The sequence below is a fragment of the Drosophila ananassae genome, chromosome 3L (assembly GCF_017639315.1).
Source record: "Drosophila ananassae strain 14024-0371.13 chromosome 3L, ASM1763931v2, whole genome shotgun sequence".
NCBI lineage: Eukaryota > Metazoa > Arthropoda > Insecta > Diptera > Drosophilidae > Drosophila > Drosophila ananassae.
In genome coordinates, this window is record NC_057929.1 from 868070 (window position 1) to 893264 (window position 25195).

Genomic DNA, 25195 nt, shown 5'->3' on the forward strand with positions numbered 1-25195 from the left:
TCGTTTAATATTTGCTTTGAACTTTTTTCCTTTTTTTTTTTTAATAATTTATGATTATCACGCCTTCAAGTGTGTAGTTTCCCCTATGCAATAATCATAAATAATATTCCCAAATCTAATTTTAATAACTTTTGAGTTTCAAAGGAAATATTAAATTTCTTCTTGAAAATAATACACTTTTCTTAGTAAAATATGGAATTTTTCCCACAAATTTATCCACAAATACCTAAGATCTATTAAGATTCTGTTTTGTTTCTTTGCGCAAAAAAAAAAAAGAAAATCAATTTTTGTTTATACCGATTCGTAAACCCAGAGAACCTTGGAAATTGCAAAAACATTTTCATCCGAAAACCGAACTTGATTTTCCTCTCAAGAAGATTTTACAAAATAATTTTCATTCGGCTGACGTCAAGCCGATTTGGGAATTTCCGTGCTAATGTGAAAAATGTATAATACTGTATGTAGTATTTGTATAATTTGGCAAGAATTTTGTTTTTTTTTTTTACTAAAAATACCTAAAAATATAATAGTGCTTACTCATTTGGAATTGGAGGGTCTCCTGCTGAGAATTTTCAACTCTTTGGAAGTACTTTTTTTTATTAAAGTATCTTATCTTTTGTGGATTATTGCCAAAAAATGAAACGTACCTTGACCTTTTATTTTTTAGTTAATAGATAAGAGTTAGTACAGAAAGTACTTCTTGAAAGTCAACAAGATTAGAACAACTTTTGTGGTTAGTCTTGGGTATGAATTTCTAATACTGTTTATAGCAATTAACTCCCTTTTTTTTAATAAATAAATAAAAGCTACAATTTCCTTCAAAGGGTATCTTTTAGTCTTTACTTTTCTTGAACAAAAAAAAAATGCGATCATGAAAGTTACTCGATCTTTAATCGCCTTAATTCGATTTCCTATAACACTTCAACACGGCCGAGTGGGCCCAACAACAACAATAATAAAAGGAAAACAATAACAATAGGTACGTCACAGTGCCCTCCCCCCCCCGAAAGAGAGCTATAAAGTGCTTATCAAGCTCTCCTTTTATAGGGAACTCTTTCAGTGTGTGTGTGTGTCTCGTATTATCACAGTGTCCAAGCTTAAAACAAGAAGAAGAAGAAGAAGAGAAGGCAGCAGGAAAAAAAAACTAAAGAAGAAAACAAGTAGCTGGCTCAACAAGCTAAACTCGTTTTCAGCCACAATATCGGGCAAAATTATTAAAATTTTTAACTTGATTCATGCCCATGCCAGCTCACAAATACAATAATACGCAAGCAAACACACAGATACACCCATACATATGCAGAAAAAGCAACAGCAGCAGCGATATGGCGGGTTTCCTCGTTTCTTATGAATTGACTCAAAAGCAAAAACAACAAAAGTTCAACCAACAGTGTTGTCAAGTTGTTTGGCTTAGTCATGTAGCGTTCATGTATGTATGTGTGAGTGTGTGTGTGTGAGAGAGAACAGGCTGTGGGGCTTCGGTCGCCACATGGCAAATCGTGCTCTACTCTCTGAGTGATTGGCGGTTGTATGGTTGTAGGTATGGTGCCAAGGGCAGGAAGGGGGTGGTCATGAGAGTGAGAGGGGGGCTCTGCTCTTGCCTGCTCTCTTTCTACCGTAGACAGCTGGCGGTGGCGGCAACTCTGGGGCCAGGCCACTTCTCCCCCACTCCCCCACAGCCCCACATACACGCCCCTCTCTCGAGATCAGTGTGCTGTAGCAATTATTATTTTATTATCACTTTTTTCCGTTGGTTCGTCGCCGTCGTTGTGTGTGTGTGTGTGTGTGCTTCTACGATTTTAAATGCTTTTGTTGTTATCGCGTCGTGCTCTTGCTTTGCTTTCGGCTCTGCGACAGAGGCAGAGGCAGAGGCAGCGGCGGCAGCGACTGCCTGGTGCTCCCCAGACCTTCCTTAGTCAGCAAAATTTCGCATATTTGTGAATGCGGTGGGAGGAGGGGGAAATGGCGGTGGAGCAGCGTATTATGGGTCTTGTTGGTGTGTGTGCGCGTGTTTACAAAGCGTGGATGTCTGTGTGCGGTGTACGTAATCAACAATAGGGGATACAGCAACAACAATAAACACTGACTGGCTGGCGACAGTCTTTCGTACTTGGCGTCACCTGTTGGGGCTACGTTTTTGCTTGATTTGATCATTTCGCAGTTGCTGAAGAGCAAGAAGAAGACCAACAAGAAGGCGAATACGAAGAAGAAGAAGAAGCGGGAGCGACCCCGTGCTTTTGATTGACAATTGCAACTGTGTGTGTGTGTGAGTGTGAGTGCGTGTATGTGTGTGTGCCACGGGGGGTGTAGAGGAAGCTGCCGCAATTATTTGATTATTGTACTTTTTTTTGCTGCCAGCGCTGACGTCGCGCCTTTTGTACCCAGCTGTTGCTGATAGAAAGGGTATATTGTGTTAAAAAATCTTCTTAATTTAAAAATAAATGCTTTAAAAACTTAAAATAAAGTTGATTTTTTGTATTTGTTTATTTGAAATCTTAATGTAAAACAAGAAACCTGGTTTTTAAGCCCTTAAAGCCCTAAGAAAAGAAAAATGGCCGGAAAACCCCAATAAGTATGCTGCATTTTTTGTTCTCTTAAGCAGGACTCTGTTAACTAACACTGTCCGCCATTTTTAAAACAAAAGAGCAAAAAAAATGGCCTCAAAAGTTTAAAAATTGAATTGCAATTATTTTTTAACTTTTTTATAAAAAAAATAAACAGTAGCAGGTATTCGTGTGGTCGGATCACTAAGCTTTAGTATTCTTACTTGTTGTTTTTGCACTGCTCGGACGCTTCTTCGTTTTCTTTTCGCACAAAAACACACACACAGATACACACTCACACTGGCACACTGGCACACCGGCACTCTGACAGCCACACACAGATACTCTGAATGAATTTCGCTGGTCGCCTCGTCTAGTTGCCTTAAATGTTTCAGGCGCGTCGGTTGTGGATTGTCGCTTTTTCGCTATTTTACGTTACGCGCCGCCTTTTTTTCTCAGCTCGCCGTGCATTTGCGATTGTTGCGCTTCTTCCTCCTTACTCTTTATCCTCCTCCTAAATATCTTATTCCGTATCGAAATAGGAATCGGTTTCCGAATCCAATAACACAAGCCATATGCAAATGAGGCAGAGATATGCGTGTGGCCGCCACAATTAAAGTCGGGTATGTGTCTCTGTGTTTCTCTTCACCGTTCGCGACTCTGTGAGGTGTCTGTGGGATCTCTGGAATTCCGAATCTTTTCCGTAAAAAACGCTCCTAAACGCCAATAAATTATAAACAATTGCCAAGTGGGTGCTTTTTTTTTTGCAATCCGATGACGTCGTCATGACGGAATGACGAAATGACGGACTGACAGACTTACAGACAGTCCGGGCTGTCAACCAGATGTGTGGACTTTGTGGCGCCGAAGCCGCACCTTGTTGTCTCAGTGTGTGTGTGTGTGTGGGTGATTGTGATTTTTTTTTTTATTATTATTATTTTATTATTTTAGTCAGTCATTCAGTCAGTTAGCCAGTCAGTCATTCGCGAAATGCACTTGTGACGTAGGCGAGAGCGTGTGCTCAATATTTGCGTCAAGTTATCAGGCCCCAGTGGCTGGCAGGCCCCAGTCAGCCCCCGGCTGCTTTATTTATTGCACTTTGCACAGGGGCAATGGGGTATGGCTATAGCTATATAGTTGGCTAAATACAAAAAGTGCATGCTAATGCAAAATCGAATGAAAATGCAAATCCAAATGCCATAATAAACACTGAAACTTGTGTCTTTTTGCGCCTCACAAAACAAAAGGCAAACAGACGTAATTAGAACTGAGAATCGTGATAACAAAAAATGTCATTTAAATATTTACTTAACGGATCTTGTATCCAATGGATTAGGCGTAAAAAGAAAGCTCTCAGAACGTCACTTGTGCTAATATTTGTACTTTAAACTTTAAACTTTAAATGGGATTGGTTCCAAGTACATCCATAGTACAGCTTATTCTGGCATTCCTTCACTAATTGCTGGGGTTTCTTTGTAAGCTTCTTATTCCGATTAGCTTATCTGCTTTATTCATGCTTGATTTTATTATATTGTTGTGACTACTATGAGTTGGTGAGACACTTTTAGTCCATGCCCCACACATGTATTTCAATTGTGGCGCAGTTGGCGCCTTGTAATTAACCTACTCACTCGTTTATTAATAAATATGCGAATAGACAAAAGTATTTCCTAGTTTCCCAGCTGCTACACGTGATTATGTAATTGGGATTTAAATAGGAGAGACAGAGGAGGGTGGAGAAGCGGATCCCCGGGGCTGGCAGCTAACTGCTAATCGCCGGCGAATGCCACCTAATTGCCCAACAAGCTGCCGGATAACTGACGTCAACGCGTCTGCACTCCAAGTGCCTGAAATTTCCAATCACTTGGGACGGTTGCTTATCGGTAGTAGCGGGCTTTGTTTCCCTCTGACTCAGGCCCCACGCTAGTCCCCACCGATAGCTGATAACTGATAACTGATAGCTGATAATCTAACACACTGATACTAAAAAAAAATATATGATGGAGCGGAGCGTATTGTTTGGCATTATCAATGGAACTTTTGGGCAATTCTTATTTCTGCTCTGCGGTCGCACGGTCGCTCCAAAAAGCCTTATAACCAAAGCTGATAACAAGTTGAGTAAACATTTTCAGTGCGAGACGATTCCGATTCCCATTTCCATTCCCATTCCGAGCTGGCTCTGGGGATCGTATAATGCCATATAATGTGTACAATAATAACGTTGAATGCTAAACAGTCCGAGGAGCAGCAGCAGCAGTCGAGTAAATTAACGCTAGCCGACGACTCGATGGCCCGTGGTTTTCTGTTTGTCAGTCAGTGCGATTGTGATTTGAGAAGTGCCCCGGCTTAGTAATCGCTCGAGAAGCGAGTCATAAACGTATACACGTTTAGGGACAGTCTGGATCGAAAGTGTAGAGTTTTAGTTGATAGAGTGTATGATAAGAAGGGGAAACTTTGTGAATTTCATTTATAAGAATAGCTAGTTAAGACTTCCCACTTTATAGTCATGAAACGCACTGCCCCTACACTGATAAAGCCCTGTGACAACAGTCATTACACTCCACTTGTCATTTCTCTTGGATTTTTGTACCTTTTTCATTTAAATTTCTGTTGCCTGTCTGGCTTCGTGTTTGCAACAGGTGGGGCTTAACCCCAACAGAGTCGAGTTTGTTGCCTTCGAAATAGAAAGTTGATAAAAAAGAGATTAAAGCTGAAATATTTTTGGCATTTTTTTTTACTTTATCAGGGCTGACACGTTCGCAAAAAATGCAAAATGGGAAGTGATTTTGAATAAGGTTAAGAGCAAATGTCATGGGAAAGTAGGGCCATGAAAGCAAGTGAACTTGAATTATTTACAAATATAAAGGGTTAAAGGGCTATATTAGCGGAAAGGGAATATTAAATTGGACAGAAATCGAACAGAGAGACTCTCCACCGCCCGAACTAGTGTCTTAGTTCCGGTGCTAAGTGTTGGTTGTTGGATTTTCGACCGGGTTTCAGTGCAGAAATGTTTGTCCATCGAATGGGTTCATCGTGGAATCGCCAATTAGCATTGGCTTTTAAATTTAATTATGCCCTGGTCGAATGTGTCGAATTAATTTGTGATTTTGTGCTTTTTTTCGCTTCAGATGAGCCGCCCGCGAATACGTCACAGGATAATCAATTCGATAATAATATGGAAAATGCAACAACCACAACGGCCAAGCATTACAAGACGACAGGAAAACAGTACAAGACCAATAAGGTGAACAACACGCGACGTGCCACAGCAGCAGCAGCAGCAGCAGCGGCAGCAGCAGCAACAGTAGCAACAACAGCAACCAGCAGCAGCAGCACGCCGGCAACCAAGAAGCAGACATATCGGGAAACTGCAACAACCACTCAGAGAACAGGCACTAGCAAGGCTAACAGAGCGGCTAGCACAGCCACAGCATCGACAGAGGCAACAGTGGCAACAGTTGCAACATCAGCAGTAGCAACACCCATCAAGGCAGCAGCAACAGTTGCCGATGTTGCCAGCAACAGCAGCAGCAAGCCCAGTACTAGCACACGCGATAAGCTGAGCGAGTTGCCTCTACCAGCTGCCGACAACAACAACCACAATAATAATAATAATAACAACAATCATAATAATAATAATAATAACAACAACCACCACAGTGATAATAGTATTAGTGAGAATAATTATGAATTTAAGAGTTGTAGAGATAAAGCAAGTCTAAGTGATAGCAAAATGACGCTACAGCAGATGGCAGCCGTCAGCAGCAACAAGGAGCCAGTGGCTCCAAACAGCAGCAATACCACCGTAACAGCCGCCGCCGCTGCGGTAGTAACTGCCACGCCCACCGATGAGGCCGCCTTCGGGGAGTGCTCGAACATATCGCGGTATTTGCACAAGAAGTTCAAGCGATTGGCCAGCACCACCGAGGTGGAGAACGCCAACGGCAATGGGAATCTGTCTGGGGATGCCGGTCGCACCACATCGCTGTCCTCAAATAGTTCACTTTCGCCGCCACCACCGCCGATGGTCGCCAATGGCCACCACTTGACCCAACCGCCACAGCCGCAACAGCAACAGCAGCAGCAGCAACAACATCCGCAGCCAGTGCCGCCGTCGACGCAGCAACATGATTTTAGTGCCAACTTTGTAAATAGCAATCATGTCAATGCCATCGGTCAGGAGGAGAGCCAGAAGGCAGTGCCCAGAACGCGAACGCCGCTGAGCAGCAGCAATAGCAACACAAACAGCAACTATGCGGCAAATGCCACACTGTCGCCGGCAACATTCGCCCAGCACCAGCAGTTGACGCAGCCAACGGCAGGAGGTGGAGTGCCAGGTGGCGGAGGAGGAGGTGGTGGCGGTGGAGTTACTACTCCCGCAGGTGAGAAGGCCGGACGATATGTCTGCCCGTATTGCAGTTTGATTTGTGCCAAGCCCTCGGTGCTGGAGAAGCACATCAGGGCACATACCAACGAGAGACCCTATCCCTGCGATCCCTGCGGCATTGCCTTCAAAACGAAGAGCAATCTGTATAAGCACTGCCGCTCCAGGTCGCATGCAGCCAGAGCCCGGGGCTTGGAGGTGCCACCAGATGCGGATGATGGTCTCTCCGACCAGGATGCGGACCTGAGTAACAGTAGTTCCGAGTTGGTAAGTCTAACAGACGTGGTTTCCCCAATCAGTCATCTAATCTCCCACTATTTACAGCCAAGTCGCGCTGGATCGCCATATGATGAGCCCATGAGCTCGCCCACACCCTCACCCTCCACCTTGTCGGCGGCGAAGAGCGCCTACATCCAGCAGCCGCCACTCCCCCAGCACATGCAACAGTTGCCGCTGGGATCGCCGGCCGCTGGGACTCTACCACCCGCCACGGCGGACAACCTGCACTCGGCCACTGCCCAGCACCGGTCGTCTGTCGACTACAAGCCATACAAGCCCAAGTTCCACAACGCCTCGCTTTACGCTCCTGGCAGCAGCAAGGATCAGCAGCAGCAGCAGTTGCACTTGGCACAGCAGCAGCAGCAACAACAGCAGCAGCAACAGCAGTTGGCGCAGCAGAAGCTGTTGACGCAACTGCCGATGGTGCAGCAGCCGTCGCTGACACATCCCACGCTCTCGCCCAGCACCCAGATGAAGATGAAGAATCACATCACCTCGCACCAGCTGCAGTTGCAGCTGCAGCAGCAGTTGCACGCCCAGCAATCGCTCCTGGTCGGCCTGCCGCCGGTGCCCCCAGCTGGGGTGTACTACTTGGGCCAGCCTCCCTATTACAATCAGGATCCTACCGCGGCTGCGATCCATCAGCAGCTAGTCCTCCAGCAAATCCAACTGCAGCAACACATCCACCTGGCCCAACAGCAACAGCAACAGCAGCAGCAGCAGCAACACTCTCCGTTGGTTAAGGCACCGCCGCCAATGGCACAGCCGCCCAGTGTTCCCCCGCAACAGGTGAGTTAGAATGATATGCAAATGGAATAAATAATTCAAATTTTAAACACTTGCAGCTGGTGCGAGCCAACAGTCAGGTTTCCAGTGTAACCCCAGCACCGGCCACTCCCTCGCCCGCCACAAATCTCAGCAGTTTCGCGAGCTCCAGCGGCGGCATGCAAGTGGTAAGTTTTTCGAAAAGCATTCTCGAGCGATGTGTGCGTTAATTATCACTCTTCGTTGCATACAGAATGTGGCCAAAGTTCAGGAGCACATATCGAAGCTGATTTCGCACAACGAGGCCATTGTGGAGAACAAAGACATACTGCTGCAGAAGAAGTATCCGAAGCAGCTGAGCCGATCCCGCAGCTTCAACAATGCCAGCGCCAATAATGCGTCGCAACACGCCGCCAACACAACGAACCAGCATACGAGCAGCAATCACATTAGTGCCCAGATGCCGGAGCGGGAGGCCAAAGTTAATTTGGCCCAGGCCATTGTCCAGAAGCAGCAGCAGCAGCAACAACAGCAGCAACAGCAACTGCAGCAACAACAGCAGCAGCAACTGCAGCAACAGGAAGAGCACCTGCAGCAGCAAAGGCAGTATCAGATCTACTTGCAACATCAGGAGCAACAGCAACAGCAGCAGCAGCTGGAGCCCCCTAATGGATTGGCGAAGAGGAACAACTACAAGCCAGCTCCCTCGATAACTACGCCAGTGAAGCAGCAGCCCCATCTGCCACCGCCACCCTCGCCACTGCCCATGCAGACAATGCAGTATCGCCAGGATCCGGCCACCCCGGTGGCCAAGATGGACCAACAGGCGATGGGGGTGCATGTGATGCCTTTGAACTTGTCGGCGAAACCGAAGCCCGCCGTAGTTAGTCTGCCCGTCAGCTCCATAGCCACCAGTTCCGTGGCGTCCACCCCCACCACCTCCACAGCTCCTACGGCCAGCGGCTCGAAAACTGCCCCACCCACTGCCCAGCCAAACAACTCCATCATCAAAAACCTCCTGTTGAACGCTCGGGGACTAGCCGTGCCCATTGGAGAGGGCGACGACGCTGTCTACTCGTGTCCCATTTGTGCCAATGAGTTCCGCAGTGCGGACGAGCTGAAGCAGCACAACAGCACCTATTGCCAGGATGCGAGCTCCAGCGCCCCCATGAGTCCGGCCTCATCGCCCTTCCGCTCCAACTCGATCTCGCTCAGCCTGCCGGAGCTGAAGAACCACATTGCCAACTCAAAGAATCCTCTGTCGCTGGCCAAGCTGGCCTGGTGTCAGCTGAAGACCAAGAGGAGCTGCCTGGTCCTCAATCGCCTAAATGCGGCTCAAACGCACGCAAGGACCTCTACGGTGACAGCACCCACAGCCACTCCTCCGGCCACTGCTCCTGCCACTGGTGCGGGCCCTGCTCCTGCTCTTTCCAGTGCCACTCCAGCCACTCAACCAATAGTTGCTCCCACAGCCATCGAAGCTCTGCGCTTCGTGGACGCACCACTGCCATCGCCAGGACCTCTCCTCGGAAAGACGCCACTGGTGGACTTTGCCCAGCAGAACACACCCCGCAAGGCCCAAGACTCCGTTGTCATTACGAAAATGCACGAGGACCGGCAGTTCCCTGTCGACTTGGAAGCTCAGCCGGCCAAGCGAGTAAAGACCAGCGATGTCGTCATAGTTCCTTCCCAGACTCAGCCGCAGGTCTTCACATTTCCCTTCAGCAGCGTCTCGGAGTCGCAGTCCAGCAAGGAAGAGCGCTTGCGGAGATTGACGTCCTCTGGAGGCACCATGATTCCCATCTCGGAGTGCCCCGAGCTGGAGAAGAGTCCCAGGGTGATACGTACTTCGCTGTTGTCGGGCGGAAGCTTCCAGGAGGTCGGAAGTGCCTCCAAGGTCAACGAGCCGGGATCGGGCAAGGACCGGAAGCTACTGCCGCTGCCCGGTGGCCTGTCCACGGGCGCCCAGCACTTTCAGTTCCCGCCCATCAACTCGATTACTGCCTTCAATCCTCTGACCCTGCCGCAGATGGGCGGTGGGGACAAGGCTACCCCCAGCACACCGATTCCCTACGTGCCGGGCATCCCAGGACCTGGCAGTCTGACGCCTCAGATGCCCCTGCTTCCGCCGCCGCCGCAACAGTTGCAGCTGCCGGTGCCCACGGGTCGCGGCCGCAGTCCGAACCGGAAGCAGCCCAGTCCGCTCTTGATGGCCAGCGCAGCTGCTGGCGAACTGAAGGCGTTGTCTCCCTTCGGCGGAGTTCAGAATCTTCCCAGCGAGTTCAGCCGACTGCCGCCAACGCCCGCCCAGCGTCAGGCCCTCCAGTGGAACAGCAAGGAGGCCGGCAAGAAGGCGCCGTTCAACTTCCTGCGAATGGCCGACAACGTAAAGATCTCTGAGCCGGAGGTGCGTCACTTCAACCTGGACAGCGTGATTGCCGGAAAGCAGCAGCAGGAGTCGCCATTAACGCCGCTCCACGTGGACACGCCCAATGGAGTAGCCACCGAGGAAGCGAGTGCCCCCTCCACGTCCAGTTCCTCCGCCAAATCCAAGTTCCTGCGACCCACTAGCTTGCCTTTGAAGCCGGGAACGTTTACCCCGAAACGCCATCATGGAATCACTCCCACGGCCAATACACTGCCACTCATTTCTCCGGAGACGCCGAGGCCGTCGAAGTCCTGCGTCCAGCTGTATCTGAACGGGCATGCCTACACCTACCTGGGCCTGAAGTGCAGCACCAAGATGTTCTACTGCACGGTGAACTGCCCGCAGCCCTCGTACGTGGCCGGCATGCACAAGCTGTCGATGTACAGCGTGTGGCAGGTGTGCGAGGAGAACCAGCCGCATCCTCTGGGCTTCAAGCTGAAGCAGGTCATGGGCCTCTACGACTCCCGCCAGCGGATGCTGGGCAACGTGAGCACCACTGCGATGGCTGGAACTGGGAAGCTGAGCTACGGCCTGGTCTCGTCCCAGCAGATCGTGTGCTCCCCCTCGCCCAACGCCAGTGGCAGTGCCTTCTACCAGGCCCAACAGAAGTCGGCGCCAGCCGTCCAGGTGGGCGCTCTCAGCGAGGCGAATGTGGCGGCCAAGGCGGCCAACGACGAGGCGCAAGCCAAGAAGCTGGAGACCAGCCCCTCCGGACAACCGCTGGTGGGCGGATACGAGTCGCACGAGGACTACACCTACATCCGGGGCCGAGGAAGAGGCAGGTATGTCTGCTCCGAGTGCGGCATTCGCTGCAAAAAGCCTTCCATGTTGAAGAAACACATTCGTACACATACGGATGTGAGGCCTTTTACATGCAGCAACTGCAATTTCAGGTGAGAATCTGAACTTGAATCCTGTTCTGACTAGAAGGAGCTAACCCATGTCTTTTTCCTTCTTTGCAGCTTCAAAACCAAGGGGAACCTGACCAAGCACATGCAGTCCAAGACGCACTTCAAAAAGTGCATGGAACTGGGCATCAATCCGGGACCCATGCCCGCTGATGGCGAATTTTTGGACGTGGACATGGACTTTGATCAGCAGTCGTCCACTTCGGCCGGAGGACGCACATCCTCCATGGCCGGGGAGTCAGATTCCGATGACTTCACCGACAACGAATCGGAAAGTAGTGGTAAGTGAACATCAAGAAGGCTTTCGATAAGTTTTTATTAAAAAATGTCCTTTTTACAGACACGGATGAGTCGAAATCGCGGCTGAAGGAGCACGAGGCGGCCAGATGCCTCCTGTCGCTGTCCATGACACCGCCCATTCCTCAGAGTGTCTCCCCTTATCCGCAACTGCAGGATACACCTGTTCCGGCCGCCAGCCCGGCCAACAGTATTGGATCCTCGGGATCGCAGCCAAAGCGATTGGTTTGCTCCTTCACCTCACCGAAGCCTCCGTTCGACTACCAGAAGCAGGAACAGTATTACTCCAATCCGGAGGAGTCCAAGCCGAAGCGAAGCGTGGCCAGCGAGGAGAGCGCTCCCATGGATCTCACCAAGCCACGTAGCTCTGCGTCGGCCATCTCGCCCTTGCCGCTGGTCCCGCCTGTGCAGGACCTCCCCAAGTCACAGGCCCAGCAGATGCGCGAGGTGATCTTCGGCAGCTCTGGCAACGAGAGCGGCTTCATGAAGACCCTGATCTCGGTGTCGGACAAGGTGCGCATCTCCGCCGAAATGGAGGAGCAGGCCAAGCTGGGGGCCGAGGGCGAGGACGTGCTGCTGCAGACGTACATCAAGGAGCAGGCTCTCCACCACGCCAAGATGAAGCAGAGCCAGTTCAGCCGCAGCTACTTGATCAATACCCTGTTCTCCACTGCGGCGCCGGTGATGAGCAGCAGTGCCAATCTGCTGACCACCACCAGCCGGCCAGTCATGAGCATAAACGAGGTGCCCAGCATCGAAGTGCACGAGGTGAAGACACCGGATGAGGTGCCGTCTGTGGCTCCTGCTATTCCAGCTCCAGTGCCGGCTCCAGCTCGCTCTGCTGTCGCACCCGTTGCCAACACAGCTCCGGAGGAAGGAGAGGAGAGCGATCACGAGAAGTCCAAGGTGGAGCGACACAATGCCAACTTGCCGGCTGCAGTGCAACAGCCGGATGTCAATGACTTCAGCGGAGTGCTGAGCGGCCCGGCCCTTGCCACAACTACACCTGCAGTATCTGTGGCCACGTCCACTCCCGCACCTGTGGTCACATCCAGCACCGCCTCCACACCCAGCGTCTCATCCCAGCCCACGCAACGCACTGTGATTGTGGGCGAAGATGGCTTCAAGAACTCCACGCCCAGCAGCAAGAGCAGCGATCTCCAGTCGGGTCCCTACGCCCGGGGCATGCCATCAGCTCCTCCGCCGATCGCTGCCGATGCCCGGCCCACCTGCACCATCTGCTCGAAGACGTTCCAGCGGCAGCATCAGCTCACCCTCCACATGAACATCCACTACATGGAGCGGAAGTTCAAGTGCGAGCCCTGCAGCATCTCCTTCCGCACCCAGGGCCATCTGCAGAAGCACGAGCGATCCGAGGCGCACAAGAACAAGGTGATGATGACGTCGACGTTCGGAGTGCCCACCACATCCAATCCGCGTCCCTTCGAGTGCACCGACTGCAAGATCGCCTTCCGCATCCACGGGCATCTGGCCAAGCATCTGCGCTCCAAGACTCATGTCCAGAAGCTGGAGTGCCTGCAGAAGCTGCCATTCGGAACGTACGCGGAAATCGAACGGGCTGGCATCAGTCTCACGGAGATCGACACCAGTGACTGCGAGAATTCGTTGATTTCCCTGAAGCTACTGGCCCAGAAGCTGCTGGAGAAGGATCCCAACAAGCTGAGTGGCTACACCACGCCGTCGGGAATGATGCAGCTGGCCCAGGACGCCACTGGCCCGACCTCGCAGGACAGTGCCTCCGAGGATGGCTTCAGTGCCGCCATAGCCTCGGCCATTGCATCGCTGGACAACGACAGTGCTGGGAACACACCGAAGCGTGCCAGTTCCATGTCCGAGGACGAGACAGTGACCAATGGCCTGAACCACAATCTGAAGCGACGCTTGCCGGGAAGCTTTAGCAGCACCGGCGAAGAGAGCGACAATCCGGCGGAGGGCACTGTCGAGAAGCGGGCGCGATCCGGACAACCGGAGTTGCCAGCTCCTGTGCCCGTGGCTGTTCCGGTGGCCGCCTCAGCGGCAGCCAGCAACTGACAGTACATGTACATGCTCCAGCCCAGCTGAGGGTATCAGTTACCAGGGGGGGTGTACCACCTGGACACCAGCCAGTACCACCTACCAGCCTACAAGCCGAGGAGCGACCAAACCACCTCCAACGAGCGCATATCAAATGTCTAAGCATATCGCATTTGGGCACACACACAACTTACTCTAGAGCTAGCCACTAAGAACCACCTCTCATCGATTAAAATTGGGCTAATCGTGAATTCTAATCAGACGATAGGAGATCCAGATAAGCGAGCTATTCCAGTGTAGAAACTTTTGGGGTGAACTGTCATCACCCCACATCACCCCCGCCCCCCCAGGGCAGACTCGATTTCGGTCTGCATCTTTAAGTATTTAGTCTTAAATCTTAAAATATATATATAGCTATAGGCTGGTATGTTTTTCGAAATGCATAAATGCAAAAAAAAAAAAAAAACTCCTGAAGTGCTGTGAGTCTATCTACAAATGTAACGAGCAAGAGAGATCGGTTAGAGAAGAGTATAATTTATAAGGCATAGCCCCGTAATTTAAACCACCAGGACCACCAATCCCCACACTAAGTATATTGGTTTTCCAACTCGATCCAATCTACATTCAAATCTAAATCAAATCCTCTGCAAATCACGTAGTTCTTCCTTATTTTTGAAATTGTTATTACACCACCTGAGAGAAGAGGAATGGGATATACGATATATATCCTATATCTATGATGTATATAACATTGTATACCCCCTATTTTTGTTTTAATTTTTTAGAACGACGAGACCACGAGACTCATTTAATTGTTTGTTTTAATTTTGTATTTGGCAGAAGCGAAACGAAATTATGAAGAATAGCTAACTTGTAAATAATCAATATGTTGTCATATATTCATTAAGCGGTAGGTTAGAAAAAAAATATAAAAAAAACTAAATAAGAAAATAAAAAACTACACAAAGTTGATAGAAATAAATGAAAATTATTGTACAAATTGCTGGGGCAAGTGCCTCAGCAAAGTATATATATATACACATAGATATATTATCTACATATATATATTTGAATGTATGCATGTGGTTAAACAACAAAAAAATGAAGTGATCTATTACATTATTGTAAAATATATCAAAAAAACTGAAGAAAAAAAAAACACAATACAAAACAAACATGAAAACTTATACAAAAAAATGACAAAAAAATAAAGAAATCAATGTGAATATACAAGATTTATTGATGGTTTTTTTGGTTTTTCTTTAAAAGCGTTTTTGGAAGTACAGATATTCCTGAAAAAAGGGGAAATATTTTAGTAATTATCTATTAATTATTCCAGTTTTTATTCCAACTTACCAGCAAAAAGGCAGCACCCAGGATCAAGGCCCTCTCCTTGGCTGTTAGCTTGGTATCACTGAAGTATATATTGGTTGTATACTGAGACTTGCTCGTCATCCATTTGTGGTCTATGGAAGCCCTCATATTGCCACCAGAATTGATCTATAAAATATTATAAAAATAACATCTATTGAACTAGAAATTAAAGACCTACCTTAAAATAACTATCTCTGGGCAGGCAGAAGCAACAGAACCCCGAATTGGGAGGTCCTTCCACACAAAATACAGGCTGTCCGGTGTTTCCATCTTCGATGAAGAACTCTGGCTGCATGAAGGTGGGCGACTGGACTACTCGGCCCAGGACATTGCCCGGGGGAATCCAGATTTCCAGGCTCTTGGGCTGACAGCACAACGATCCCATAGCTAGCTTTTTGCGAAAGACTAGAGCTTCCTGGTGGGTTTTGTCCAGCAGATGCATCTGAAAGGGTCGACCGGAGCCCCAAATCATACGATTCTTTTCCGTAGAGCTCTCACTGGCCGCGAAGATGGCATCTCCCAAGGGTGATCGCACCACATATCGATTCTCCGAAGAAACGGCTGTCAATGCTGCAAAAAAATAAGGATCAGCTTTATGGATATCATTTTCTGTAAGGACATACTTTCATTTAGCTCGAAGGTCTGTTCGATATGTACAGAGGGCAGATCCGCCAGGCAATCGTATCCGGCCAAAGGAATAAAAGTCCTGCTGCCCGTGACTGTGGTTATGGGAACTGGCAGTGGGATACGAGGAGCTTCCGGCCTTGGCTGTGAAGTAATACTTATGTGCAAGTCGAAAACTGAAAGGAAATTAAAGAATTTTTATTAAAATGCAAAGGTTGTTGAACCTAAAAAGTGATTTCTGCAGTAAGAATGCTTAAGGGTTTGTCTATTTTGTTAATCATTCAAGTGTAGTTTTCAAATAAATTCTTTACGATTTATTGAATTAGTTCCATCATCTATTTTTATGGGATTTCTTCGAAAATGCCGATCATAAAGCTTGATTTCGATAAGTTCTTGTGTACGGGAATACGTATAGTAATGTCTATATGAATCGAACCAATAGGAATCCAAACAAAGGCACTTCAGGCGGCGGGGACCACAACAAAACACTACCCGATAAGATATAGCCTGACCTGACAATATACACTCGGGGAAAATAAGTGACCATTCCTTTCTAAATTCAGGGTAACAAACAAAAACTTTTTTTTTTATTTTGTTTTAAGAATTACATAACTTGTTAGTGGCTAGTGGCGAGAAAATATGTTTAACGAATAATTTTGAAAAATGAACAAGTTCCTAGTTACATCCACCTTCTTGTCTTAGAAAGACTTCAATTGTGTCGCCATCTTCCATGTTGTGGGTCAAAGGAGTATCCTTTTCGTTTACGGGAACTCCATTGAATAGGAACTTAGTCCTGTCAACCGCACCGCCGGCCCTTTCATGGTATGCATTCATTACTTTCTTGAGGGCCGTATTCATATTGATCTTGAACTGGAGCGTTACATTATTCTGGTCAAGGACCTTCACCACTATCTGGTCGTTCTCATTGGGATGATTGTCCTCAGTGTCCGAGCTTGAATCAGTCATTTTTGCGATTAGTCGATTTTTCGGTGCTATTATTTTTTCATAAAATATATGATCTTTTCGGTCATACACTTGTGAGTTGAGAATCGGTTTTGAAAATTTTTGAAGCGGTTGATCTGAACCGGTGTCAAAAGTATTCCACAGCTTACTTGGATTTTAGGAAATTTAGAACAGTGAACTTTGATGTTTTTTTTTTATTGCATATTTTATAAAATTCATAATTTTTTTCTTGTGTATATATGTCGAACTATGACACACTCCCAGCCAATATAAATTAATCCAGTGCATTGCTTATCAGTTGGTAACAAGTTTTTTACCCATGTCCGCGGGTGAATCACACTATGTTTTCATTTTTTATTCATATTTTTACCTCTTGGCTCCGAGGAACTCGGCTGCTGGGCCACGCGAATTTCGCTATCGTATTGCAAAGTCCGCACCGCGTCGTTTTGCAACATTTTGCAAGCACTTTTCAAACTCTTTTGTCGCAGGCGGCCAAAATAAAACGGTCAAAACTTTGGTGTGACAGTCTCTGAGCCCTAAAAAAATACCAAACTCTCAACTGATTTTTTAAAATAGTGGAATTATGTGGATATATCTTAACCAATTTTTATACGATTCTTCAGCGAAATATCTTAAACGATTTGTGGATCGATTCTCCATAATTCTGCATCAAAACACAAGAACGAAATATTTTTTAAATTTTTTTGAAATTTTCCAGTAGGTCCCCTTCAAAATGCTTGGAGGAACCATTTGGCCCCAAGCGATGGCTATATCTTGGCCAATTTCCATCCGATTCTTGAGGGGAATACCTTAAACGATTTGTGGATTGATTCTTAATCATTCTGCATCAAAACCTGAGAACAAAATATTTTTTAGATTTTTCATCAAATTTTCTGGGGGATCCCCTTCAAAACTTATAAAATCGCATGGAGGCACAAAGTGGCCCACTGCGATGGCCATATCTTGGCCAATTTCTATCCGATTCTTGAGGGGAATACCTTAATCGATTTGTGGATTGATTCTCAATCATTCTGCATCAAAACCTGAGAACAAAATATTTTTTAGATTTTTCATCAAATTTTCTGGGGGATCCCCTTCAAAACTTATAAAATCGCATGGAGGCACAAAGTGGCCCACTGCGATGGCCATATCTTGGCCAATTTCTATCCGATTCTTGAGGGGAATACCTTAAACGATTTGTGGATTGATTCTCAATCATTCTGCATCAAAACCTGAGAACAAAATATTTTTTAGATTTTTCATCAAATTTTCTGGGGGATCCCCTTCAAAACTTATAAAATCGCATGGAGGCACAAAGTGGCCCACTGCGATGGCCATATCTTGGCCAATTTCTATCCGATTCTTGAGGGGAATACCTTAAACGGTTTGTGGATTGATTCTCAATCATTCTGCATCAAAACCTGAGAACAAAATATTTTTTAGATTTTTTATCAAATTTTCTGGGAGTCCCCTTCAAAATTCATGAAAGGACCAATTGGTCCCATGCGATGGCCATATCTTGGCCAATTTCTATCCGATTATTCAGCGGAATACCTTAAACGATTTGTGGATGGATTCTCCATCATTATGCATCAAAATCTGGGAATGAAATATTTTTTATTTTATACCCAAACGATAGCTCCATCACGTTGGATTTACATCCGATTCTTGAGCGGAGTATTTGTAACGATTTGTAGGTCAATATCCTATCATTTGGGATCAAAATCTGTTTAGCTTAATGGTAATGAAAGTGGCTTTTCAAATAACAAATAATATTTTTGAAAGTGGAGTTGCCAGATTTTGGACGGTTAATACCAGAAACTGGTATATTTCCCATCTAGTATACTCCGTGAGGCGCTAGTACTTTTTAAAAAAGGCTATAGCCCAAGAAACACCTGACTGTTGTGGCAGAAAATCAGCAGATAATAACAAATAAATGAAAATAAACGAAATAAACAAAAACATACTTTAATTAAAACTTCAGTAATTGGCCACCGCGTTTGCTGAATGAGGTGGAAATAATCAAAGGGTAAGAGAAGAAGAACAGGTGAATAGAATCATAAACAGCCTCTGGTCCTCTGACTAATATCTGTTGTTGTGGAATTGCTTGCCAAAAATTTAGGGTTTGTTTTTGGTTTCCAAGGGTGTCCAAGGAAATCGCGAAATATGCGCAGGCGCCGGAGCGGCGTAAACAAATGCCAATGCTTGGGGTATTCGCCTACGGAGCGGAGCGCCAAGAACGACAGTGCTCTCTGGGCCATCGGCGGAATCAGTAGAATCTGCGGGAATCCACGGAATCCGAGGAGGCAATTGGGAGATAAGCGGCAGGCGGCACAAGTGCAATAATCAATAAACGTGCTGTTCAAACTTCGCTGTCAGACCAAAGATAAAACCCAGTTGATTGTGAAATTCCTGCTAAAATACATCAAAAACGATTGCTATTTGCTCTTTTTCTTCTGTGTTGATTCCATAATAATCCCCCATTGGCTTCGGTTTTCCAATTGCATTTTCCACTCGCATCCCCCACAATTTTTTTTGGGGGTAGTTTTCCCCCGTGTCGTCTGCGGTGGCGGAAAAAATCCATGAAAATAGCAACGCAACGCTGGTGAAAAAGCGCTGGGAGTGTTAATTTCCGTTTCTGCGAAGAAGAGAGCACGGGCATGTCTCTGGAGGATCCCTTTTTCGGAGTCAAGGAGTAGGTTCCGTCCTTTTGAGTTCGATTTAAACAAAAAAAAAAAGCACATGCAGTTTCCCTTTGACATTTCCTCCACCTATGCCTTTGTTTTTCCTTTCATTTGGTGTTTTTTTTTTCTTCCAACTTTTTTTCTTGCAGCGAGGTATTCAAAGCTTTGAACAAAACCCGCGGCCTCTACCTGCGTTGGCGGGAGTTGGGTGAGAGCGGAGGCGCCGAGGTTGAATGGACCACCACCGAGCTGCGTAACTCGCTCCGGAGCATCGAGTGGGATCTCGAGGACCTCGAGGACACTATCAATATCCTTTTACAAGCAATCGTCACCGCTGTCTATTGAAAAATCAATTCATTGCCCGCTACTCAAAGAGTGGTAGGGTAACATGTTTAGTTTAGTTTTGAAATCATATATATATATTGATTTCTTCTTTAATTACCACTTGAATAATTTCTAGAGATTACTTTACTTCCCATTATCAATGGTTTCCTCCTTAACCCTTAACCTTTTCGATTAATACGCATCGTTGAGAAGAATCCGAGCAAATTTTGGATCGATAACCGTGAGCTTTCCAGCCGGCGCCACTTCATCGACAACACTCGCGATGAGGTTAAGCAAATGAAGGATAAGATGAGCCTGAACCGGAGCCGGGACAGAGACATCACAGCACACCAGCCACTCCTCGACAACGAGCGTCACAGCCCGAATCACAATCACTCCATTGCCATCACCAGCTTGAACTCCAACTCGAACGAGTACCATCAGCATCCGCACAACGATCGTACGTATCTGGTGGAGTGTCCCAGCGGACTCAACGGCAACTCGCTGATCAACAGTGGCAGCCAGGCGGTGGCAAATACCATAGCAGGCACCATGTCAGCAGCGGCAGCAGCAGCTTCCCGCCACAGCGGCACCAAGTACTCCAAGCTGGAGAATGCTCTCGACAGTCCCAGTCACTATGGGCAGTCGCATCACGGGGGTCTGGACAGTCCCAGCCACAGATATGTGGGCGAAACGGTGTCCATACAGCAGAGGATGATCCAGGGCCAGGACGAGCAGCTGGACATGATCAGTGACTCGATTGGAACGTTGAAGACGGTGTCACGACAGATCGGGGTGGAGCTGGATGAGCAAGCGGTGATGCTAGACGACTTCGGAAACGAGTTCGATACTACGGAATCGAAGTTGGACACGACCATGAAGAAAGTTGCCAAAGTGTTGCACATGAATAATGGTGATTACTAACTATTTTATATTTAAATCGAATTACTAACTAATGGATTTCCTTCTCCAACAGATAAACGACAGTGGGCCGCCATTCTCATCTTATCCGGGCTGTTATTGTTTGTGATAATTTTGTTTATTGTTTTGTAATTACATTCGTTTCATTTCCAAATCGGATATACATATATTTAGTGTAAATTAGACTAATTTAAAACTTGGCTTAATTTTAAATTCAGGTTCTTTAAAGCAAATTTAATTTATTGTTTTTAAACAGTTTATCAAAGTATTCCAAGTAAACTCCTTGCTGTATATACACGTATAAATTAAATAACAAAAATGAAAGAAAGACATGTAAAATGTGACTCCAAAAGCTACGAAAAGATGATCATGTTAAGTCAAATGTAGGCGGGTAATAGAAATTAACCAATTACTAACCAATACCAAGTGCTCCGGACTTATATAATTCCCGATTTGGCCAAAGGATACTGCAACTGACCTGTACATACATCGAAGATGATGAATATATCTACAAAAAAACATCAAAGGACCTACCAATATCAAACGAGTTATTTAACGAAGAGTCTTAGGAAATTCCTTTAACAAAGTCTAGCAAAACATGTATGCAGTTGAGTAAATATACTATATATAAAACATATATATAAATGTGATGAATCATTTGAACCTAAAAACAGAACGTTTTTAAAGGGTGCCCCGAGGAATGGCTAATTAGTGCACAGAGAGAAATTTAGTCTCTTTTTTTGTCATTAAATCTGTTGTCATATATTTTTTGATGGCATTTAGTATAGGCTATCTATCGTGTCAAGAATTTCAATCTTAATAGAAGCCATCACCTATTTTTTCTCTGTGCACTTGGGCAAGGGACTTGCCTCCTCTTCAAGGGGGATGGTGGACCATCTCACTCAACCCACCACCCCAAAACCCACTCACTTTCTCACTCAGCTGTGTTTGGGGGCTTTTTGGCCAAAGCTTTTCCGAAGCTTACAGTCTGCGCAGAGCGCACTGGGGCGTAGCCTGGGGGATACTACTAGAATGCTCCACCATATAACCCCCCATTGGTCTAATGGACTACGACTCTGGGTACAGCATAAGCACACAGGCTGGGTAGCAGCACGTTTCCATGTGATGTTTTTGGTTTTAGGCTTTCAGTTTTGTTTGATTTTTCGCCGACTTGGCCGATTTTTCCCGTCAAACCAGGAGATTTTCTTCCTCAAAAAGAAAAGCCAAATAAACAGGAAACCGTTGTCCTGTAGAAATGTTTAATTTTAATATATAAATTTTTGTCAATTGAGTTAAAGAAGAGTAGAGTTTGGTGAGTCAATTGGAGTCTAATGAAGTGAACAAACATTTCCCCAAAATAAGCCCCCCTCATATTAAATTTTTTTTTTTTATTTTTGTTTGGGTCTGTCTGTGGCCGAGAACCTTGAACATTTTTGGCCAAATATAAAATCAATGCTGTGCTCTCTCTTCCGTTGGTGAAAGGTCCCCTCATCCCATGGATAGTTTCCAGGTAACTCCAGGTGGGGTGCCCTCCGCTTGAAATAAAAACCAGCTGGTCCGGTTGGTCAGACACTCCTCCTTTTGGCTTTAACCACTAGCCCCTCCCCTTTCTGACAGTTTCCCCCTTAATTTTCCTATGCCACCGATGGCTATTAATAAATTCATGTGGCGAGTAGCAGCGAACACAGAGATTTCTATACACACATGTGTTTTCCTTAGGCGGAAAGTGTTGCTTGTCTCTCCCAGTGGCTGCGGTGGCCCGGCGGTGGGGGGAGCTTTTTCGAGACCTCTTATCAAAGTCCGAATGGCGCGCAAGAATTCGTTATCGAAACAGATGTTGGGGCCGAACAGGCCGTTACTTTTTAATCAAAAAACGAGTCAAATGATCAGACACAAGTGCCTGGAATTGCACTTTACCAATTTGAGCGCCAGCCAATCATCTAATGCTGGCTTTCCACTGAAAGAAATCTTCAGTTAGTCCTAGCTATATGGACTATGGACTAAAATATTGCCACATCTTTAATATTATACATATATTTTCTTTGTTTTCTCTCGCATTCGATTGTCTATAATATGTTTTTCTTAATTATTTGCCAAAATTGTATTGTTTCTCGAAAGTGAAAGTGAAAAATGCGCCAGTATTTGTTTTCAAAACAAAACAAACGTTTTTTAAAATATCTCACAAATATTAATGTGTTGAATATTATGTGGGGAAGCTTTAGTCATCGATTTGTTAACAATACTTTATTGTTTTTTGAAATTATGGCTTTTGGAATAAACAAATGGAATAAACAAATCCCCATTCCCCATTTTTATATTATTATTTTTGAAAAAATATTATTTTTCACTGTGTAGTCTCAATTTTCATCCAACCTCCACCCACATGTAGACTTTCTGTAAAGTTCCCCGGCATTAAATTTGCTTACCGCCTGTTGCTTTCCCATTTCCCTCCTCCTTTCTTAAAACAGATTCAGTTACCCGGAATGAGTGGCGCACAACGGAACCTAGATCGCAAGATCGTCGTCATCGGAGCCGGGGCCTCGGGCGTGGCCTGTGCCACCAAGCTCCTGGAGCTGGGCTTCCAGAATGTGCTCGTCGTGGAGGCGGAGGATCGTCTGGGAGGTCGGATTCACACCATTCCTTTTGCGGACAACGTAATCGATCTGGGTGCCCAGTGGTGTCACGGGGAAAGGGACAATATTGTCTACGAGCTGACCCGCAAGCAGGAGGAGGAGCTGCTGGAGTCCACGGGACCGGTGTACGAGAACTATCAATGCGTGAGGTCCAATGGGGAAGTGGTGGCGGATCAGGTGGCCAGCCGGCTGAAGACGATTGTGGGTGATTCTTTGGTGACCCGGCAGCTGGAGCTGCGCCACTGTAGCGGCTCCCTGGGCAGCTATTTGACCAACAAGTTCTACGACACCCTGCGTCGTCCGGAGAACTCCGACATCGACGCCGAGGTGGCCAGGGAGTTCTTCGACAATTATCAAAAATTCGAGAACTCCGTGGAGGCCTCTGATACCCTGGAGCAGGTCTCGGGTAGGGGCTACTTGGACTATTGGGAGTGCGAGGGCGACATCCTGCTGAACTGGAAGGACAAGGGCTTTGTGGAGCTGCTGAGACTGCTGATGCGGTCCAGAGAGCTAAAAGCGGAGCATGGAGTCCTGAAGGAGCGGCTCCTGCTCAGCACTCGGGTGCAGAAGATCAACTGGAACCGAAACGATGGTCGCGTGGAGCTCCAGCTCAGTAATGGCGACTCCTGCATAGCCGACCATGTAGTGGTAACCGTATCCCTTGGTGTCCTCAAAGAGCAGCACTGGCGGATGTTTGATCCTCCTCTTCCCGTCGAGAAGCAGCGGGCTATCGACGGTCTGGCTTTCGGGACGGTGAATAAGATTTTTGTGGAGTTCCCCGTGGCTTTTTGGCCGGAGGACTGGACAGGATTCACACTGCTCTGGCGGGAGGAGGATCTGGACGATATCCGCGGTACTTCCCGAGCTTGGCTGGAGGACGTCTTTGGCTTCTACAGGGTAAGCTATCAACCGAGAATCCTGGCGGGCTGGATCATCAATACCAATGGCCGGCACATGGAAACCCTGCCTCTGGACGAGGTCCAGGCTGGCTGCATGTACCTCTTCCGGCGTTTCCTTCAGTGGACCATACCAGAGCCCAAGCAGTTTCAGACATCCGCCTGGTATACCAACGAGAACTTCCGTGGCTCCTATTCCTACCGGTCCATGGAAACGGAAACTCTGGGCACCGGTGCCCGGGAGCTGGCCTACCCCCTGACCGTGGTGGCCACCACACCGGAGCGGGAAAAGGAGCCGGAGGACGAGCTGTGGCAGCAGAGTCGCTGCGATCGACCCATTGTCCAGTTTGCCGGGGAGGCGTCCAGCGAACACTACTACTCAACGGTGCACGGAGCGGTGGAGGCGGGCTGGCGCGAGGCCAGGCGTTTGGCGCAATTCTACGGACTGAGCGGATCCCGATCCGGCACCAAGTCGCAACTATAGTCGATACCTGACCAGGCTGTCACGTCTAATCTGTCTTTGTCTTCGCACTAAACAAAAAAACACACAACAATCAAGTAAACTGAACAATACATCCTGGATAGACTTCATAAGCATAAGCTAAATTTACAGACCATAGGATATAGGTATCGGGATATATAGTATATAGTATATATCCTCGAAGGTGTGCTTGTCAATATGTAAAGAGTGCTGCCCAATAAAGCTGTGTCCAAGTCTTCTCTAAACCATTTTTCGCATTTAAAATAGGTTTTTATTAATTTCACACTTGTTTTCAACAATGAATCCTCGACAAAATGGCTCTCTATAGGTATACTTTGATGAAATCAGGTTCCGAAATGAGACATAGACTTCGCACTGTATCCAATATGCTCCAGTTAGTGAGTGAGTGTATTTACAATTGCGATACAGTGCGAGGGATTAGTGTTAAAGGTTATAGAAAGGAGGGGGATTAACTCTTTTTGCTTTGACTTTAACAACGTGTGTTATAAATACATTTATAATTTAGTCCATACTTTTTGAACACAAATAAAGTTTTGTACAACAAGTTTATAATTTAATTTGTATCGTAATTGTAAGATAGATGCGCTGCTTGAGTTTATAATTCCATCTCCATCTCCATCATCATCTCAATCTCCA

At 46.8% G+C, this 25195-nt stretch overlaps 4 protein-coding genes across 11 annotated transcripts in view; 3 read left to right on the top strand and 1 right to left on the bottom strand.

Annotated features, from left to right (window-relative positions):
* Positions 1 to 14396, top strand: part of LOC6495376 (transcription factor HIVEP3) — a 38271-nt gene extending 23875 nt beyond the window's left edge. For 4 of the 6 annotated variants that reach the window (XM_001958663.4, XM_032451180.2, XM_032451179.2 and 1 more), the window contains 6 exons: positions 5672 to 7194; positions 7252 to 7995; positions 8052 to 8159; positions 8225 to 11292; positions 11362 to 11588; positions 11648 to 14396. In XM_001958663.4, the coding sequence (XP_001958699.3) occupies positions 5672 to 7194; positions 7252 to 7995; positions 8052 to 8159; positions 8225 to 11292; positions 11362 to 11588; positions 11648 to 13656 (7679 nt within the window). In that variant the 3' untranslated portion in view covers positions 13657 to 14396. Of the gene's footprint in view, positions 1 to 2892; positions 3167 to 5671; positions 7195 to 7251; positions 7996 to 8051; positions 8160 to 8224; positions 11293 to 11361; positions 11589 to 11647 lie in introns of those variants that run through there. The other 2 variants (XM_032451181.2, XM_032451178.2) reach the window with 2 other exon arrangements.
* A 458-nt stretch (positions 14397 to 14854) lies between these two features.
* On the bottom strand, positions 14855 to 17125 carry LOC6495286 (phospholipid scramblase 3). The gene is made up of 5 exons (XM_001958664.3): positions 16970 to 17125; positions 15636 to 15812; positions 15191 to 15582; positions 14995 to 15138; positions 14855 to 14930 (listed from the first exon to the last, which is right to left on the bottom strand). Exons 1-5 carry the CDS (start codon positions 17052 to 17054, stop codon positions 14901 to 14903), a joined length of 828 nt encoding a protein of 275 aa, XP_001958700.2. The 5' UTR covers positions 17055 to 17125; the 3' UTR covers positions 14855 to 14900.
* A 1344-nt stretch (positions 17126 to 18469) lies between these two features.
* On the top strand, positions 18470 to 21165 carry LOC6495377 (syntaxin-6). 3 transcript variants are annotated; one of them, XM_001958665.3, is made up of 5 exons: positions 18471 to 18646; positions 18722 to 19294; positions 19433 to 19590; positions 19807 to 20520; positions 20584 to 21165. In XM_001958665.3, the coding sequence occupies exons 2-5, from the start codon at positions 19260 to 19262 to the stop codon at positions 20658 to 20660; spliced, it is 984 nt and encodes a 327-aa protein (XP_001958701.1). In that variant the 5' UTR covers positions 18471 to 18646; positions 18722 to 19259; the 3' UTR covers positions 20661 to 21165. The 3 variants fall into 3 exon arrangements, with proteins under 3 accessions (XP_014763292.1, XP_001958701.1, XP_044571769.1); XM_044715834.1 differs by having other exon boundaries at positions 18471 to 18628; XM_014907806.3 differs by lacking the exon at positions 18722 to 19294 and having other exon boundaries at positions 18470 to 18628.
* A 481-nt stretch (positions 21166 to 21646) lies between these two features.
* On the top strand, positions 21647 to 24783 carry LOC6495378 (spermine oxidase). Its single transcript, XM_001958666.4, has 2 exons — positions 21647 to 21840; positions 22997 to 24783. The coding sequence occupies exon 2, from the start codon at positions 23012 to 23014 to the stop codon at positions 24539 to 24541; it is 1530 nt and encodes a 509-aa protein (XP_001958702.1). The 5' UTR covers positions 21647 to 21840; positions 22997 to 23011; the 3' UTR covers positions 24542 to 24783.
* Positions 24784 to 25195: the final 412 nt, after the last annotated feature.